At 36.0% G+C, this 19,897-nt stretch overlaps 3 protein-coding genes across 7 annotated transcripts in view; 1 reads left to right on the forward strand and 2 right to left on the reverse strand.

The window, feature by feature from the left end:
- EcR (Ecdysone receptor) overlaps positions 1 to 19,897 on the reverse strand; it is a 106,407-nt gene that overhangs the window by 79,987 nt on the left and 6,523 nt on the right. For 4 of the 5 annotated variants that reach the window (XM_081978619.1, XM_081978618.1, XM_081978616.1 and 1 more), the window contains exon 3: positions 16,922 to 17,182. The gene's annotated coding sequence lies outside the window, so the exon portion shown is untranslated. Of the gene's footprint in view, positions 1 to 382; positions 614 to 16,921; positions 17,183 to 19,897 lie in introns of those variants that run through there. The other variant, XM_081978617.1, reaches the window with a different exon arrangement.
- On the forward strand, positions 3,042 to 3,820 carry LOC145728405 (uncharacterized). Its single transcript, XM_081978626.1, has 3 exons — positions 3,042 to 3,199; positions 3,251 to 3,610; positions 3,663 to 3,820. The coding sequence occupies exons 1-3, from the start codon at positions 3,178 to 3,180 to the stop codon at positions 3,743 to 3,745; spliced, it is 465 nt and encodes a 154-aa protein (XP_081834752.1). The 5' UTR covers positions 3,042 to 3,177; the 3' UTR covers positions 3,746 to 3,820.
- Positions 4,436 to 6,307, reverse strand: LOC145728398 (uncharacterized). Its single transcript, XM_081978614.1, has one exon. It carries the CDS (start codon positions 6,238 to 6,240, stop codon positions 4,525 to 4,527), a length of 1,716 nt encoding a protein of 571 aa, XP_081834740.1. The 5' UTR covers positions 6,241 to 6,307; the 3' UTR covers positions 4,436 to 4,524.

Below are 19,897 nucleotides of genomic sequence, written 5' to 3' on the forward strand. Positions count from 1 at the left end.
CTCTACAATCAGGAAAAAGAATTATTTTAAGAGTCGCGTCTGCGATAATAATTTGTGTGTCATGTGCCTCGTAGTTATGACAAGTCCGTTCGTAGGGTTGTGTCAAGACAAGCTGTCATTCATTTTCACCCCTAACATGTCAAATTGACTGATATATTATGACAACACTGTGACAAATTATGGAAGTAAATAAGTAATTAAGCACCTGTGAACCAACAGTTTGTGGTGAAATCAAACTTACAAAACAAATTTCCAAAATTGTGACAGATTGTTTGCGCGTGACATTTTCGGCAGTAAACAATGATAAATAACAACAAACGCTGTCTGGCAGGCCAATTTGTAGCAATGAAGCAATAACCACCGTATAAATAAAACAAATTACCTTGTAACCTCGTTCTCTGGTAATCCAATAACTTTCGCGTTATCACAACGTCACCGATCGTCTGTACAGTGTACACACAGTGTTGCAATCGCTTGCACTGAACCCGAAGTGACTGTAGGTTAGCCGCCAACGCTAAGGCTTGTTTTCGTCGGTCTCGGTTAAGTTTATGCGCTAGATAAAAGCGAGCGTAGTTCCGTTCCGGCCGCTTCGTCGTAGGCGTTTTCGAGCTGGTGCCGAGAGAGAGAGAACCGTCGACGACGACGCCTTCGTCGTAGTGGATGCTGCCGCTTGCAACCGTGCACAGATAGATAGGATATGCCCTCAATGCATGTGTACATATGTTTTCAAGGACAACCGCAATTATATAGGCTGCGCGATGGACGTTCGGTTAACGCTTTGGTCGGATTTTACGTTAGGTTTGGTCAAAGTCGTTGCCTAGAGACAGACACTCTGCGTAAGATCCTAATGACCTGCAGAAACCGTGGCCTTTGTAACGAACCTTTGCATGAAATGCAGGAATTTCAAACGGTGTACCATCTATTTGCTGCACAACCAAAACCGTATACAAGCAACACAAGAAACAAACCCTGATCAGAAATTTACTGAATAATTACGCTTTGTAGACAGAAGAAGAGGAAACAGCGCAGAACAAGAGAAACAATGTGGATGATAGGAAGAAACACAACAAGACGACAAATCAACCTTTTTGTCCGACTTTTCTAATTTTGAGTGATTACAGCACCTGTTTTCAGGCGGGAAGGACTAGTTCCTGTCTAGTTTCTGAGGCTAGCAAACCGGGAAGTAAATACCTGCTGTACTTACCGTTCAGCTGAACGGGAAGTAAAACACAGGATTATAGGTAATTTGTTAAAATATTTTCATTTTATTTAATAAATAGTTACAAAAAATAGTGTAAGCACCACAAACAGTAACAGCTTTACTGATCTCAATTCAAACTTTATCATCGACCAGTAAAGCGTCCTTACTGTTCTTGATACTTAATCTGTTTTGTTTAAATAACAAATACGACATGTAATTCATTAATAATGACCTTCTGGTACACTTGTAATACTAGCGGATGAATAATAAATCCTGAAACATTATAACAAAACATCAAATTAATGTTGGTGCAGGTGGGCCGCATTCCTTGCCAGCCTTATTTTAGTTATTTTACTGCAACCTTGGATTGATGCATTGCCCTGCATGGTCGTGTTTACTTCGGTCTGGCTGCGAAATACATTTGCACATGGATAATGTCTACAAATAAATATCGGTCGGTTTTCTACTCGAGTTTATTTTGACAGACTGTGTCTGAACTTTGCTTTAAGCACAAATTATAACTGTAATATTCGCGTTTTCTGTTGCCAGCCGCGGCTCTCCAATTGCATTTCTGTACAGTGTGTAACAAACTTTTTTTTTTCAAGTCAAATTTAACTTTTAAACGTTGGGGTAGGCAGTAAGTTTTTATTCAGTTTGATAATGCATCGTTTTTTATCAGCCTGTTGGTTTGTTAAAATAGACAGGAAATTTTGGAGGATGATAACGCCGAAACGAGACTGCGATAACCGGTGTCTCGACTACAATTTACATACAATTGTCTGTAATAATGTTAGAGCGTCTGGTTTCGTAAATTAGATAACACCACAGTATCAAAAATATACAGCGGAGAAATGGCAACGTTGCACAGAGGAGCCATTTTTGTTAAAAATATGACAGAATGTCCGATTTACAAAAATTTTTCATATTAGTTATCTAAGCAAAGGGTCAAACGCAAATTTCAACTACCACCATTTTACTTGTTTTATATCATATATTTTTCGATCACATACATACCAAGTTTATACAGGTGTGCTAAATCCAAAAGCGACCATAGGAAAACCGTGTAACGGACAGAGAAACGTAGGTAATTGCATGCGCGGGAGAAAGACAGAAAACGAAAAAAATATCAAGTAGGCCATATTTTTAGCCAATACCCTCGACAAACTTACTTACGGCGTTTGGCAACAGCGCGCTAAAAATATGGCCTACTTGATATTTTTTTCGTGTTCTCTCTTTCTCCCGCGCATGCAATTACCTACGTTTCTCTGTCCGTTACACGGTTTTCTTATGGTCGCTTTTGGATTTACCACACCTGCATAAGTATTATTCAACGCACGTGACCTACACACTGCAAGTGATTTTAAGGTCACATGATGCACTTAGATAGAAAAGATAACATTTCATATTCCTAAAGGAAGAAAATATTAAAAATTTTGTTTAATTATACACTCACACTCATAAACCTTTGTTTAATTAGTAACATCCAGAAGTTAATAATCCAACAAAAGCTTTGTTACAGCAGTTTCCAGTTTAGGCACAGTACACTACAAAAGCTTTTATTTGAAAACACAAATTTCCCGAAAATTCCAGGAAGACACTAGAAATAAACAAACAATAGTTATGCTTGTGGAAATGTCAAAGGTCGAATTTAAAACACAAAAGTCAACTGTCTCGGGAGTTGCCGGTTTGTGTCATATTTAATTTGAATTAATTCAACTAACTTTAAAAATTTTAAAATGTTTAAAGAACCAAATATAAATTCCAGACTCTAAATTTCGGTTATGGGGGAAGGTCCCATTCGATTACAGTAGTTTAGCTGTTTACTACAAATCAAATTCACTTGGCAACATTGGAGCTGTCAATAACACAGACATCTGTCAAGTGTCAAGAAATTACCTTCTAAAGTTCTATTAACCTGCTAGTCTGCTCCAGTGAGTCCATTGTCCAGTGCTTCTGCTTCATACAATCAACAAAACATGAAGAACTGGTTTTCAAAAGGTTAGTATTTTTTTAATATAAATTTTATACTAAAATGCACAATTAATTCAGATGCCAAACCGGATAACAGGAGTGAGTGTCAAAACAAAGACAAACCCAAAACATCGGAGAAACTCACTAAATCCTTCAAACTGCCGGATTTCCCCAAAAATTTTAAGCTTCCAAACCTCGATAAGAGGCAGTTGACGGGATTTATACATCAACTAATGGAAAGCTTTCGCCACATGGGGGGAGCGCAGTCTCAGCAAGGGGGCCAGCAGGCCCCACGGCACATGAAATATCCTTATACGTTAGGGGCGAAAATCGCCCAATTTCCTTACAAATATTACTACAAAAACAATTGGATTTTTCGATACTATCCCATAGGATTCATCACTTGCCTACCGATATTTTGGTACATAAATCAAATGTGTAAGTACAGCGTTTTATTCTTAAACAAAATAATAACCTCACTTATTACCAGCAAATTCAAAATCAAACGTAGAAAAATGGAAGGAGATAAGACGGAAGGAGCATGAAGAAGCTCGTCACAAATTTGATGATTAAATTTACGCTATTCTTTGATGATTAATACACTAGTGAATTAAACTACAATTACAAAATAAGGAAATTTGCCTGGAAGCCTGACCTTTCTCAGTTAAGTACCATTTTTTTTTGAAATTTTCTTGGCTGATTTTATTAAGGAAACAAATTCACTCCAATTTATTCTGGCAAGATACCCGAGAATGCTATTTTTATTTTCTTAAGGGAGCCACAAATTTTGTTAACGGTCGCTTTTCATTTCGTTCTGCCAATTACCTCGTCTTCCTGGTAGTATATATCACCAAGCTGAACCTGTTTGATGTGCCTTGCACAGGGGTTTGTTTGATATTTCCACTTTGAGTCAAAGCGATCCGAAGATTTATTTAATTAACCGGGATATTGTGGTAACGTGGCAACAGCGCTTTTCAAATAAAAGCCAAAACGCACAAGAAAAGCAAAGTCAAGATCGGTCCCTGTAACCTCGTTATGGCATTCATCTGGAATGCATAAACACACAGTCTGGAGCAAACCGTTTTATTTATAAACAGTCCTACCGGCAAATACTACACGATGTTGTGTTAGTTTAATTTAGGAGGAATTACAGGGTGCACCAGGTCAGAATCAATAAATCAGGACGGTTTGCATTTGAATAAATAAACTGTTCGTTTCAACGAACTCGTTTTTAGTAATTTATACAATAGTAAACTAAAAACGTACTTTAAAATTGTTTTGTGTATAAAAACCAATATCTACAGAAGTTGTTTGCATCACAAAAACTTATTCAGTCAGAGAAGAAAGACTTTTTAATGCTCTTGCCAAGTACAACATCTGTGATTCTGTTCCATGTTGCTGTGTTTAAAACACGTCCGATGCTCTTCTTTAGGTTTGCTACAGCAAATACAAATACCATTTCTTGGTGGTTGTGGTTTGACTGGATGGTAAACCGGGTCGATCAAACGCATCGGTCTTTTGGAAGGACCACAACAACGACCGTTACGACTCTCGAACTGGTTGACCACTTCTTTAACTGTGCTCCGTTTTTTGAGGATATTGGTCAGGGATTTTACCAGATTACGGTCATTTCTGGGCGATGGTGCACCAAGTGATTTAGTGCTGCAAGATGTGGTAGATTGCTTGTAGTCCCCTGAACCACAGATACAATCCTTTAATTTTTTTGGTTCTAACCCTGCAGGTTTAGGCAAAGTTAACACTGAAGTTTGTATTCTTTTGTTGTGATAAGTGATTTCATCCTCGTTAAAACTGACAAATTTTAAAAAGTTGGTCGGACGACTGCTGTCTTCAAGGCCTTCGTAAATTTTTATCTTGAAGTTGCTGAGGCAACAATTGCACTTGCAGTTACGTTTTTTGAAATTACCACGACCACGACTATTTCGCACTTGGCGCTCTACACAACAGCGGCAAAAGCACCCACTGGTAGACTCTGACGAAGACGGTGTTGAGAAACGCGAAGAAGGAGGAGTCACAACAGAACTAAAAGACTTCTCCGAGAGTTGTTTGGGTGACTGAGGTATGGAAGCTTTGGAGGTCATTGCTGACGCGTTAATAGTGATAGGACTTGCAGTTTGTTGCTGCCTATCTGAAGATGGTGGCTCGACTTCCAAAGAACTTGCGGACGGAGTCTTTGATTTAGATTCAACAGACTCAGTTGGTACAATCACTTCCAGGCTCTCAGGTTTTGGTGATTTAATGGAAGAAACAACTTCTAATTCAGATTTAGATGGGTTAGCAGCTTTTTCAGGACTGGTTATTTCTACGAGCAGACTTTCTGAAGGAGAAGGAGCTTTCTGGATTTCAAGTATAGTATTAGCGCTATTAGTATTTAGTATTGCTGTTTTGTCTAGTCTATTAGACTCCTTGCTAGACCTGGATGTTTCTTTTTTGTCATCAACTAAAACTTGTTGTTGAAGTGACTCACTCTCTTTGTTGGGTGTAGCTAGTGATGTTTTACTAACCAGGACTTTTGAAGGTTTGTTTAATGACTTTCTGCTTGTTACCACGTCAACCTTCTGCAAAGCTGAAGGTGCCACTGGAACAGCATTTTCAGTGTTCTCATCATTGATCTTGCTTACTGAAGTTTTACTGTTTCCTAAAACAACACTTTCCTCCTTTGTATCAGTTTGGTCACTAAATGAAGGTTTTTGGACTGGTATGTTTTCACTGACTGTTTTGTCATTCTTATCATCTGAGGTCTGACTTGCCTTCAACACAACTGACGAACTTTTTTTCTTATCAACACCCTGTACAAACTTGTCAACACTTTGTTTTTTCTCATCAACCGGTATCATTTCAGCAGAGTGCCACTCTTCAACTTCTTCAGGTTCCGTGTAAGTCTCGACTTTAGGTCTGATCTTCTTCCTTAAAGCTTCAGGACAAGGTCCCCCAAATAAGGCCCAGCAGGTATCTTCACTCAAACCGCTATCCGAAGATCTAGGACTAAGATCGTCCAACAAAGCCATAGCGGACGTCACTTCGGCTTCTATATCCGTTTTACTCATCATCAAAATTTTGGACTGCCCCCCAGCAGAAAAAAAAGTATCAACTGACAAATTAGTTACATTGACAGAATGTAAAACGGATAAAAACCAGACATTGTTAGGGGGTCCAACCCGAATTAAATTACCAAGCGGACTTTTGATTGGGCCCAACCCAAAAAATGATCTAAGTCCGCCCAACCCATACAATTTGAAATGCAAGAGGCAACATCGTTGCACGTTATATTTGAATGAAAGTGTGCAATATCTCAAAATCAGTAATCAGCTTTGGGTTTTAACCGCTGGGGCATTATGGTGTACAAATTTTAGGAATTAATGGGCATTACTGGAGGAACATTGGTATTTTGAAAACATCTAAATTCAAATTTAAACATAAATAAAGTTTGGTAATTTCAATGAATTCCGTTGGAATACAATGAAAAATTATGAATTTTGTAATTTTACTTTCTCGTTCCCTAGCGTCAAAACCGTACCCCTAACCCATCATCATTTATACGTCAATAAAAAGCTTATTTCATTGGCTATACATTGACATATAAAAGTTTATACAAAATGTGGCAAATAAGCTAGTTATTGACGATTGAACGAAAGAATGCACGAAAAAATTGGTCAATTTTGACACCCTCTAGCGGCCGAACTGTCTAATCTATCCATTCAAATTGGGAGACTGTTAGAAAGCTCATTTCATTGGCTATCCATTGACGTATAAAACACTAGTAAAAATGGTGCAAATAAACGAGTTATTCAAGATTGAACAAAAGGATGCACGGAAAAAGTCATAAAAAAATAGTTCACTTTGACGTTCTCTAGCGGCGAAACCGTCTAACCTATCAATCCATGTTAAGAACTTTTTAGAAAGGTCATTCCATTGGCTCTCCATTGACGTATAAAAATCTAGCAAAAATAGTGCAATTAAACGGGTTTTTGAATATTAAACAAAAGGATACACCAAAAAAATTGCCCTCTAGTGGGCAAACGGTATCACTAACCAACCGACTTTTGTACGTCAATGGAAAGCTCATTTCATTGGATATCCATCGACATTTAAAAGTAAATACAAGGTGTTTCAAATACGAGTGTTATTTACGGTTTACAGACAGGGTGCCCAAGAAACACTTTTTGACTGGTTAGGGCTTATTTGACCCTGGAAAATTAAGAAAACACGGTTACATAAGCTACTAGGTCTTTTACGATGTAATGCATAGAAATTTCTTGAAAAACCGATTTTGCAAATGACAATTTTCGTAAGGGTCTAAGTTGCCTGAAAAGCCACCACTATTCCAATGGGTTTTGCGTTATGTTGGCCACTTAGTGCAAGCAAAAATCGACTTTAATGATTTTTTTTCTACAGTTTTGCTGCGGATCTAAATTTGACACTCACTGTGCTAGGTTTGTGCCAAATATCAGAGCCGTAACTGACCCATTAAAAAAAAATCCCTCAAAGAAGTTTAGTTAGCTTTGGAGCCCCCTGGCGGCCAAACGAAGCACCCTATTAATACAAACGGCCATATTTTTGGAAAGTCCGTTATATTTTCTATCCATCGACATAAAAAAGTCTATACAAAGTGTTGCAAATAAACGAGTTGTTTGATAATAAAGACAGTTTTGATTGAATTTGACAGCCTACTACTTTAACCTTCAATAACTTGATTATTTTGACAGTTACAGGGTGGTTCAATGGATCAATTTAAAGCATACATTTTTCAAATAAGTGACCTAATGCAAACTTACCTTAATTTTGAACAGAAAATCAGAGAACGTGCTTTTTAGGACTGTTGTCTTGAGCTCTTTTTTTGACCATCCTGTATGATATATTTTATCGATTTCTTCACCCACTCTTAGAACAAACCTTGTATGACGACAAAACACAAAAACACGTTTCCTGATATGCATAAATTTAAATTATTGTTTTGGAGACTGAAAATATTAAATTTCACATAAAACGGTAAATATCTCAGAAACGGATACAGAAAAGTGTATGACATTAATACACGAAATATGTCTAGAATTTGAGGTAGAATCCAAAAATGCAATAAGTATACAAGGTGTCCCATTTAAACTAAGCAACAGTTGATATCTACTTCGGGTTAAATCGTTGCACGCATATTTTCTTATTAAAAAAGGTTTTTTAGACTCTTCAGTCGTGGTAATTTAGAAAATTAGTGAGTAGGTTAGGTTAGTTATTGGAAGTTATTAGGAATTACTGGGCATTACAAGGAATTAGTGTACAAAATTGTACTCAGCGGTTTTAATAACATACATATTGCAAACTCATGCGGCTGTTGAAATGAGTTAAAATGAGAAGTACAGAGCTAAAATTTGATTATTTTTTCTCAAAAAAAAAACAGAAGGATATCTTCTTATACGTAATAAATGTGTTTTCATCCTATACAATGATGGAGCATTTCCCGGACGGACCGAACAATATTTCTGCCTTCAGGGGGTTTACAAAATTGGACAGCATCTTTAAACCTTTTTAAGATATTGGCAAGAAGCAAAGATATTGGTTTTCTCTGGTGTGGGTAGAACCAAAAGAAGAAGAAAAAAAGTGAAACAGTTGGTCGTTTCTTTAAACACCTTAGTCGTGCCAAGTCACAGTATATTCATACCCGACATCCTTCGACATTAACTAGAGAGATTAAACGTCGCAAAACGGGTTTTAATTATGCCATGGCGTTTATGTGGCGGATAAAGTTTAGTATAGGTGGCAACATGGACCCTGTAATGTGTTTTTTTGAGTTTTTTTTGTAACAAAGCTGAATTTTCTCCTCAATTAACACGAGAGTGCGCAACAGACAGTTAAAGTAAATTAACCTTCGCAAATTAATACAACCTTCAATGTTTGGCTAGCTACTTGAATTCGTAACTGCATTTCCCAAGTTAACCGAGGACCCCGAAGGGGCCTTGCATCAAAAAGACGTATACTCTCTCGAACCTAATAAACCAGTAGGCAATTAACTTTAACGAATTGAAAAACGTTAAAACAAAACGTCAACGAGAAATGAAACATTTCCATTCGACCCTGAACCCGGCGTTATTGCAGGCTTTGGACGCTATTTTTACGTCGGTACTACTTGCAATGAACGTTCTTGCGAGTTGACTGTGTCGGTCATAAGCCTTTGTGGTAGGTCGGTGCCGGTTTATGGAGATTTGCTTGTAAAAACACGACGTTACGCACACGCTCGCCAACATTTTTTAAATTCGCTTCATTAACACGACTGAAAGGTTCAAAGTATCGTGGTTTTGTACTACCCTAACCAAATTTCAATCAAAGTTAATTTTCTTATAATTAAAAGGGCTAAAATTGAGTTGTTTACTGAGTTTACGCACACATTTTTCAGACAGTCTCTTAATTAATCCAGAAAATTTAATCAAAAAATTTTAAAGCCAAACCCTATTCCGCATATTTATCAACCGATTTTGATTTTTTAGTTTTCAGGTAGTACGTCGTGAAAGTTTGTAGACGATGATGGATTGGTAATGAAAATGCTTTTAAACTCTAATTCACCGATAAGAGAGAACAAGCAAGCTAATCCAGAAACAACTTTTTAATAAGTAGTAGAAAGCTACTTAATGGAATTGGAAATTAGATCATGTTATGTTGGCTATGAATTTTATTAATCAATACTCTAAACTGTATAAAAACTAAATTGAAATTATTGAGTAAATTGTTTAAATACAGCATAACAAGCAGATAAAACATCTTTGACAAATTATATTTGTCTTGCTGCGATGATTTTCTTACCATAGTTAATTGTTTATATATTTTTTTGTTAAACTTGTAATTGTGCTACTTCTTCTTGTTCGCCTATAAACTAGGGATCTTCTATTTCAATTACTAAAATTACTGAAACATTGTTGAGATCATCACGAACATTCTATAGTTTAATAATAACAAATGTATGCGTTTTAATTAGCGATATAGTTAACACCTCGGTTAACACAGACAGAAGCACTAAAACAAAAGCGTTACAATAAATTATTCGACTTTTACGACACGGAGCCAAGAAATTTTGCTTGCACTAACAAGAGTTATGACCTAATTTTGGCAATTGTACCTGTGGGATTAACGACAGATGCACGGTTTTAAGTGTATTAACGTATTTTTTCTTATGGTTAAAAATAAAACCACCAGGTAACGCGTTTATGCAATACTTTTGTTGGTTAATGTAAAAATGTCGCCAATAGTATTTTTCTTGGTATTTATGGAAATAAGTTTTTTGGCGAGGTCAATTACACGTGGCTGTAACTATCACCAAACACATAAACCAATGTCGTGTTTCACATGCTTGATTAGTAATAATTTTAAAATACATATTTTTTTTATATTTGACTTAAGTTGGGCTATTAGTCAGCTCAATCATCCTGATAGAACTTAATTCTTCTTTCAAAATTATTGGGCATTTAGTTAGCTTCAATATTTGTGAAAAATGTTTTAAAATTTTAAAAACTTCAAAGTGAAGTGAAGTTGTCTATAATAATAGTATTATAAACCTAGGGAGTAAAGTGGTTCTTTTAATTACAATTCGCTAAGGGATTAAAAGACACTTTAGTCACGAGGTTTATATACTATTTTATGCACTTTAGAATGCGAGAAACTAAAAATAAAAAAAATTACAGAACTAACAGTGGTTACAACGGTACTCTCGTATTACTGATAGTTGTTATTGATTGTTGTTGGCATGGTGGATTCACTTAAAATTTATTGTGCCCTGGAAGTGTTGCTATGGCACAAAACAGTGAGTCCAGAAAAATCGCATTTTTTGAAAATGAACATTGAAGATGCCGCCCAAGAGGCCATTGCTAGCCTTCTTCCAGAAAAATCTCGCGAGGCTTACCAAAAACAGTTTCTTGTTTACCAAAAATGGTGCGTTGAACAGAATGCAGAGAATTTTACGGATGAAAAGGTGCTCCTGGCTTACTTCCTGCAGAAGTCTAAGAAGCTCAAGGCATCTTCTCTATGGAGCCAATATTCCATGATCAAAGCCACGATAACATCTGAAGCAAACGTCGACATCAGCAAATACAGTAAACTCCAGGCATTTCTAAAGAGACAGAATGACCAGTATAAGCCGAAGAAGTCCCAGACATTGGATTTCGACCATATAAGAGATGCGGGATTAAAAGTGTCTCTTTTATCCTTCAAATGACATGCTGCTTTTCCAGATTTGATTGAAATATCTACGATGAGTATAATCTCCTACCGCAACTTCAGCAATGCAGTGCTCCGTATGGTACCATTTACGCGTCTCCCATTTCACAATGCAATCATTACCTTTGCATCCTACCGACTGCGCCAAAATGTTGGGTCGTGGCAGAGGGAGCACAGGCAGAGTAAACTGAATTCACTTTATTGACTTACCACTGACATCTTTAACAACTAACTTAACATAAGGTGCAGGTGCAAACCCAACAACTCCTCCCCTACTATAGGAGTCCCGACACCGATGTCGACATCCTGCAAGAGTTCGGTAGTTCTGGCCTTTTACAAGAACGTCTTGGTTGTTTCCGATTGGTGTACTGCTCCTGGTTAGTGGTGCCTGAAGAATCTTGTAGGTGGACGTCAGTAGGTTCTGGAAGCTGCTCCGGAATTATCTGATGATCATTGATGTTACCTTGGTTGTGCTCAATGACTGGAGTTCAATCAGATGGTGATGGAATTAGAATCTGTATTAATGCTGCTTTTCCAGATCTGATTGAAATGTCTACGATGAGTATCATCTCCTACTGCAACTTTAGCAATGTATGTACCATGTACGCGTCTCCCATTCCACAATGCAATCATTACCTTTTCATCCTACCGACTGCGCCAAAATGACAACTTTAACAAATCCCAATAATATACATAATATAATTCGAATTATTATTGTTGCTGGTAGAAATTGGGCAAGGTGAAACGTGTAATATAAAAGTCAAGGCATGACGTCCATGTGATTCCATGCATAAAATGGTATGGTTGCCTAACCGGAAAATACCCATGCAGGTCAAATAAATGCGTATTAACAAAATGTAATAAACACAATATTTGAATCACACCGTAGTAAGATTAATTAAGAAACACAAGTACGGCACCGGAGAGGAAAAACCCGAGTAAATATACGTTCACCAGCTAAAGAGCCAATTAAGATTCCATAGACGGCGAACGTATATAATGGCAAAAGGAGCGGACAATGTCGTTGTCCCCAATACATTTCGTCACACGTGTCAGGTTGAGAAAGGGAATGAGACAACGTTGCCGTAATAGAGTTTTTAGTTTGGAAAACGATCCAGAGAACGCATAATAGAACCCGTGACGAAAACGTAAAACGCTAAATTTCCCATTATCCACCCGTCATAAAAAGTGTATAGAATTCCATTAATTCTTCGGGAAACGCCTAATCCATTATGTTGCCCGACTCGATTCGCGTTTCCATTTCTTGGCAACCACTTAAAGTCGCGCAACGAAATTTACAATTATTGTTTTAACATTTATACCGGCACTTAATAATCTGTTACGGACCTGGACGATTTATTTTATTCGCTCCTAAAATTTATCTACCCGTCTTATGCCGCACCAACTTGATTACCTTACCATATGGCTTGATTAAATGGCAACAATTGCTGGCTTTTTTGTCAGTGAAGAATGTTGTTTTTGATTGAATTCATAAGATCAGTCAGGGTTACTAATTGTTCTACCCAGAACATTGGCTTGGAGACTTTTTGCACTTTGCACCGTTTCAAATAATGCTCGTACATCATTAGTGCGGTAACCAAGGGCGAAGGCACATCCGTCATTCTCCATCTATAATTTTCCTTGCGCCATAAAGATTCAACATAATAGAAACCACCTATTTGATATTCATTATATCACTCAGATCATCTGTTCGTATCCTGTGGCAATCCAGCTAGTAGACTTGAATGTTTTAATTTATGGTTTGTGCATTTTACCTCTTCGTTTTTCATTTCTAAGCGCATCTATAGGTATTGCCGATGTTATTACTAATAAACGATCATATCTGTTCGTGACATTCTAAGAATGTCAGTTATTAAAGCCGCTTCCTTTCTAAGTAAAAGTGTTATCGAAATGAGTGACAGCAGTACAAAAGCAACATTTCCAGTATTTTTTCGAGTTGTGTAACTGGCGTAAAACACCTACCTACATTTCACAGGAAGCTGCCTAACTGGCATCAAAAGTTAATTTGCAATTTAAAACCGAAAGCCGCAGGACCTCAGGTGTATAATAAACACTTCCGTCTTACTAATTACACCCTTGGTGATCACGTTGGGATCAAAGGCAAATTTCAAAGTCGGTCGGTAATCATAACCGGAAAATTTGTTAGATTTAGTATTATTCGCGATTACTCGAAATCAACACGAAGATGAGTTTACAGATGAATCTTTGGTCTGTAAACTTATGAGCGATTTTAAAAGCCAAACATATTTGATAGAAGAAATGAATTCTTCCACGTCCTAGCTAATTGTCCAGAATTTTTAAAAAATTAAACTCTGTTAACTAGAAAAAATGTGAAAAAATATGTTGAGCTGGCTAAATGGTCAGAAATTTTAAAAGAAGCCTGAATAAGCGATTTTAAAATCCAAACATTTTCGCTTTTCAAAAAATGCATTTTTTGATTGAGATTGTTTTGTTGGAGTTTTTAAAGGCATTTAAAATTGATTTACATTATTAAAACTGTCATTTTGATCATAGTAATGAGTTTTAAAAATTTTTGAAAAAAAATCCAAGATTTTTTTGATGAAAATGAAAATAAATTGAAAAATTGATTTGCATCAGTAAAACGGTCATTTTGATTTTAGCCAGATTTTCGATTTTCAAAATTTTTCAAAAATAGAAAGTAGTGTATTTTTTTATGTAAATCAATTCTGTGAGATCAGGATCAAATCAAGATGTTCGTTTTTTGATGGGCGATTTAAAACAAGAAAGGGCCGTGGAAAGCATTTTTTGATTATCAAATTTCCGTGATTAGTTTAGTTGCTGTCTTTCCTCTAGCAGAACAAATATGGCATTTTATCCGAATCAGGTTTTTAAGCACATTTTTGGAATCCTCACTAAATTTCCTATCCGATAACCTAAAAAACACTAAAAAATTTGGTACAGTCAGGAAGAAAAACGGTGTCAAAGTTTGAACTGTCAGAAACACAATTTGAAAGGACAGTCAGGGACAAAATCGTTTGTAAAACCCACTTGCAGTGACCGAATCAGGTTTTTAAGCACATTTTTGGAATCCTCACTAAATTTCCTATCCGATGACGTAAAAAAACACTAACAAATTTGGTACAGTCAGGAAGAAAAACGGTGTCAAAGTTTGAACTGTCAGAAACACAATTTGAAAGGACAGTCAGGGACAAAATGGCTTGTAAAACCCACTTGGAGTGACCGAATCAGGGTTTTAAGCACATTTTTGGAATCCTCACTACATTTCCTATCCGATGACGTAAAAAAACACTAAAAAATTTGGTACAGTCAGGAAGAAAAACGGTGTCAAAGTTTGAACTGTCAGAAACACAATTTGAAAGGACAGTCAGGGACAAAATGGCTTGTAAAACCCACTTGGAGTGACCGAATCAGGTTTTTAAGCACATTTTTGGAATCCTCACTAAATTTCCTATCCGATGACGTAAAAAAACACTAAAAAATTTGGTACAGTCAGGAAGAAAAACGGTGTCAAAGTTTGAACTGTCAGAAACACAGTTTGAAAGGACAGTCAGGGACAAAATGGCTTGTAAAACCCACTTGGAGTGACCGAATCAGGTTTTTAAGCACATTTTTGGAATCCTCACTAAATTTCCTATCCGATGACGTAAAAAAACACTAAAAAATTTGATACAGTCAGGAAGAAAAACGGTGTCAAAGTTTGAACTGTCAGAAACACAGTTTGAAAGGACAGTCAGGGACAAAATGGCTTGTAAAACCAATTGGAGTGACCGAATCAGGTTTTTAAGCACATTTTTGGAATCCTCACTAAATTTCCTATCCGATGACGTAAAGAAGCACTAAAAAATTTGGTACAGTCAGGAAGAAAAACGGTGTCAAAGTTTGAACTGTCAGAAATACAATTTAAAAGGACAGTCAGGGACAAAATCGCCTGTAAAACTCATTTGGAGTGAGAAAATGACAGTTTTAAGCACATTTTTGGAATCCTCACTAAATTTCCTGTCAGAGACAAAATTGCCTGTAAAATCCACTTGGAGTGGAAAAAACACAAAATTTTTTAATATTTATGTTTTTTTTAATTTGACTCTTAAAAACAAAAGAAAAATAAGTTCCATAGATATTCCATAGAATTAGGATTGAAATTTAGCGACTAGGGCGGGGTTTAGGCAAAACATGTGCATGACAGAATTCTTGTCAATATTCAAAAACCAAACATCCGAAATTAACCAGCAACTATCACGAGAAGTGAAACAGTTTTCAGATCAGTAGAACAAAATGAACGATACTGTCCTTGCAATCTTCGACTCACCTAGATTTTGCTAGCATAACTGGTTACTTAACTGACTGAATTTAGTATTAAAACTAGGTGATCCTATGACAGAAACTGTTGCTAACAAGTGCAATTGAATTCATTTGTGCTAATGAATGTCTGCGGCATAATAATTTCGTAGTTGGGTGAACTGTGACGGTTTGACGGTCTCGCTACTATGCTAATCAATTATTATTTGTTGATTCACGGTCTCAATTGTATGGATAGAAGGGCCTTGTTTATGCGGCAATCGATATGTTCCTACTATATGCATGTTACATGCGATGTTGATCGCCCAATGGGTGGAGGAGAACGATCCTTTTTTTAATGCCATCAGATTAAGTCATATGTATGTGCCGGAGGAAAATCTGTTAACGCCATAATTTATGCTCTGGGTGTTATGGGTGGCGTGGGTGGCATTGAACCGATGATGCGCTTTTCATGGCACCGCAAACTGGGAGTGATTATTTTATTTGTTGACACCGACACAAATGTGCAACACTAATTACGGTAATATGTCACTGTTTGAACGTTTGCCCACGCTAAACTGACCGGACTCCAATGGAATTACAAATTATTGACCTTTGGTGATCTTGAACTTGAAACGGTTTAAAAATAAATGGATGTGATTCGTTGTTCATAAGCTTATTTATGAGGCTTTCGTTTTGTTTTCCATGTTTTTACTGCCGTTGCGGATGCGGCCAGGTGTCGAAAAATAACTGCTCCAACTGCAATAATACTTGCTACTTGAAAATATCTGATTCAATAATAGCTCATGATGTTTACTCAAATTCTAAAAGTTTCAATTTAGATGTCATTTTTCATAAATACAATATATTCAATGTGGTATCCCAAGAAGCTAGCCACCACCAGCTAAAAATGGAACGAAAAAACTCATATGGACTCAAGACAATTTTCCCCTGTTTTACCTTAGAGTTTTTCCATTAAACTAGAAGCTCTAAAGAAGCCCGGACGCATAAAAGTTCTCCATTCACGGTGGAGAGGCGGATAAATGATGCGCATGGATGTTTCCTTGAGCATCTTCTCAAAAGGAACAAAGCCCCATAAATGAGGGGTGAGAGGAGGAAGGGCAATTGATGTCAACGTGCGGGAGACAATGGTTATGGTGCTGATGAACTTTTGCGGTTTAAGGTACACTTTTAACAAGTTTGGTTAAGAGGGTTGCAGTTTTTAAGGTAAATTAGTTACGTAAACGTGAAACTTACCTTAAATATGGCAGTTATCCGCAAAGGTAGGGGTAATTCACAATCACAACCTCACTGTTTGCGGCGCGGAAACCTGTTATATAAAGCCACTTTTCTCACTCCCGTTGGTTGGTCAATATCACTCTACAGCCTGACTTAAGCTAGTAATTGCACTGGAAAGTTTTCTTGGTTGGTAATCATAAAATGGTAAATCTGGTTTGCGGCTTTTATAGGGTAACTACAACCTTAAAGATATTAGGCCGTTATGCGTGTCTTGAGTTTCTGTAAATAAAAAAAAATTGTTATTTTCAGTCACATTTTTATCGATAAAGATAAATTATTATTTGGTGATACCAAAATTTAGGTCAACAACTTGGTTTAATACAATTCAATTAATTATGGGTTGTAAGGTAAGAGTTAAATAAATTCGTCGTAATTAACCTCAATAGCTTTCAATGCCGTAATTATTATCGAAAAAAAAACTGGTTTCCAACGATTCGCTTTTTCTCCTCGATTTCATATTGCCAGTTCGCAATTCAATATTGTCCTCTCAGTCAGACTTAGCATTGTAAATTATTCAGCTCGTTATTAAATTTAATAAAACTGAAAAAACAAGCCCAACAGAATAGCAGTTTTTGTTTTTATTGAAATGTCAAGTCTTGTTTTGCTAACTGGTGGTTCCAGATTCGTTTTTTACTTGGTTTTTGATGGTTTTATGAAGATTCAGCTTTAGAGTGTTGTATACAGGGTGGTCCAGTTTTAAATGTCAATAATTCACCAATCCATAGCCAATTAAAAAATAAGTTGACATTCATTATGTCATTTTCCTGAAAAGTGCTTCCTAAGGAAAACACAGTCCTTCAAATTTCTGTTTAAAAAAATCGTTTTTTTTGTGATAACTGTCAGACCGTTGGAGCAATATTGATCAAATTTGGAACAAGCACTTTATTACCCGTTATTACGGTCAAAGACCCAAAACTAACCCAACCCAACTTAAAAATTGTCTTGGAAACGGAAAATTCACTTAAGAAGTTTAAAAAATATTATTGTAGCCAGTTTTCATAGTTTCCAAACAAACTGAAAGACTTTAGTTTTGAAAATTGACTTGTAGACATAAAAACTACTTTTTCAAGAATTTGTTACTACAAATTCATACATTTAAACCTTAAAAATTGACTTGAACCCCAAAATGTGACTGAACTAATGAAAAGTGACATCAGAAACTTAAAATTTGCATTTGAAGTAAGTTTTCATAATTTGAAGACAAATTTCAATATTTCAGTCTTGAAAATAGTCTTAGATGCAGGACATTGACATTAGATTCATGAAAATTGTCTTGAAAACGAACTTTTCGTGCTTTTTACTTTGCTTTTCATTTTCTTCGAATTCTGGATTATTTTTAGTGCTTCAAAACTGCTTTCAGCTTGGAAAATCGAGTTTCAAGACTATCTTCATCAAGTTATTGACATAGCAAACTTAAAAAACAATTTTTACATTCTTCAAAGACTTAAAATAGCATTCCAAGCTTTGTCACTATTAAATCGACTTCTAGACACCTCAGTGCTAAAAAATCGGGTATTTCTTAATAAACTACACTGTTTAGTGTTTTAAGGCTGTTTTCAGTGCCTCAAATCGAGTTTCAAGACTATCTTTACAAAGTTTTTTAACTTATCAGGCCTAAAAGCCAGTGTGTCCACTGACCATAATCTTGAAAATGATATTTCAAGCTTCTTCACTATTAAATTGACTTCTACACTCATATGTGCAATAAATTGTAGTACCTCTAAGAAATTCAGACTGTTTTTAGTGCTTTTTAAGACTGAAAAATCGAGTTTAAGACTATTTCCAAAAGTCAAGTTTCTTCAGTAATAAAAGTAAAAAATGTTGGTACCAACTGCTACAATAATAGTCGTGAGAACTAATTTTTTAAAATAAAATAGTTCGAAAATTTAATTTACTTCTAGACTTGTTGTCCAGTCCAGAAAATTGAGTTGTACACCAATTAAAGTCTTGAAAATATACTTTTGGACTCTCTTTAGTCCTAGTAAAGTCAGTTCTAGCATTAAAAGTCAACTTTTTACTATTTTTAGTAGTAAAAAATGAGTTTCATGCACAATCCAATCTTTGTCTTGATTTCCGGACTTTTTTTAGTTCTTCAATGCCAGTTTCAGACACTCAACCAGGATGGCAGTCTGAGAAAGCGAATCATAAGACCATTCCTAATAGTAAAAAGCAAGTTTTTAGACTATTCAGTACAAGTCTTGGATGTTCAGTTTTAAACTATAAAACGATTTTTTAAATTGAAATTTGGAGGACTGTATCTTCCTTAGGAAACGTTTTTCAGAAAAATGACATAACGCAAGTCAACTTATTTTTTGATGAGCTATCAAATGGTGAATTATTGACTCTTAAAACTGGACCACCCTGTACATATAAAGGCTCTTTGGGTAAATTGTGATGTACTACATTGACTAGAAGTATGCCTTTATAAATCAATGTAGTTTCATAGTTTACAAATTTCGTAGAATGACCAATACAATACGGGTATTTTGCAATTTTTTTAAAACAAAAAAAATAAGACACTTAAGGGGGTGGTCAAATTTAAACCAATCAAGGCTGATGAAGCTATGAGGATTTAAGAAATCACTACGCAAATTTGCGACACTCGGTATATTGTTGGACTATCTGGAAAAAGAAAACATTCACAATTATAAGATTCGTATTTTGCAATTTTTTGGTAAAACCAAATATACGGGGGTTAGTTACAAAATATGAGTGCTCCATCATTTTGTCACCAGACATTCATAATATAAGCGCAGTGTTTTCGCTTGTTGTTGCACATTGACGAAATTAAAAATATAATGTTTACAGGATATTTCCAGCCAGCCAAAAACCATGTCCATTCATTTCTTGTGATAAAACAATGTTAATGCTTTAGGTTAATACATATTGCAAGATTTGGCGTGGATATCATAACATGGAAACAACAGCATTTTT

Source organism: Ips typographus, linkage group LG4 (genome assembly GCF_016097725.1).
Source record: "Ips typographus isolate SLU linkage group LG4, UJ_Ityp_2.0, whole genome shotgun sequence".
Taxonomy (NCBI): domain Eukaryota; kingdom Metazoa; phylum Arthropoda; class Insecta; order Coleoptera; family Curculionidae; genus Ips; species Ips typographus.

What these genes read in the sequence shown, in the direction of transcription:
- LOC145728405 (XM_081978626.1), top strand. Translation starts at nt 3,178, where the DNA reads ATGAAGAACTGGTTTTCAAAAG. An exon ending in GAAGAACTGGTTTTCAAAAG is followed by an intron (nt 3,200 to 3,250) that starts GTTAGTATTTTT and finishes CAATTAATTCAG; the next exon opens with ATGCCAAACCGGATAACAGG. An exon ending in TTGGTACATAAATCAAATGT is followed by an intron (nt 3,611 to 3,662) that starts GTAAGTACAGCG and finishes ACTTATTACCAG; the next exon opens with CAAATTCAAAATCAAACGTA.
- LOC145728398 (XM_081978614.1), bottom strand. Translation starts at nt 6,240, where the DNA reads ATGATGAGTAAAACGGATATAGAAGCCGAAGTGACGTCCGCTATGGCT.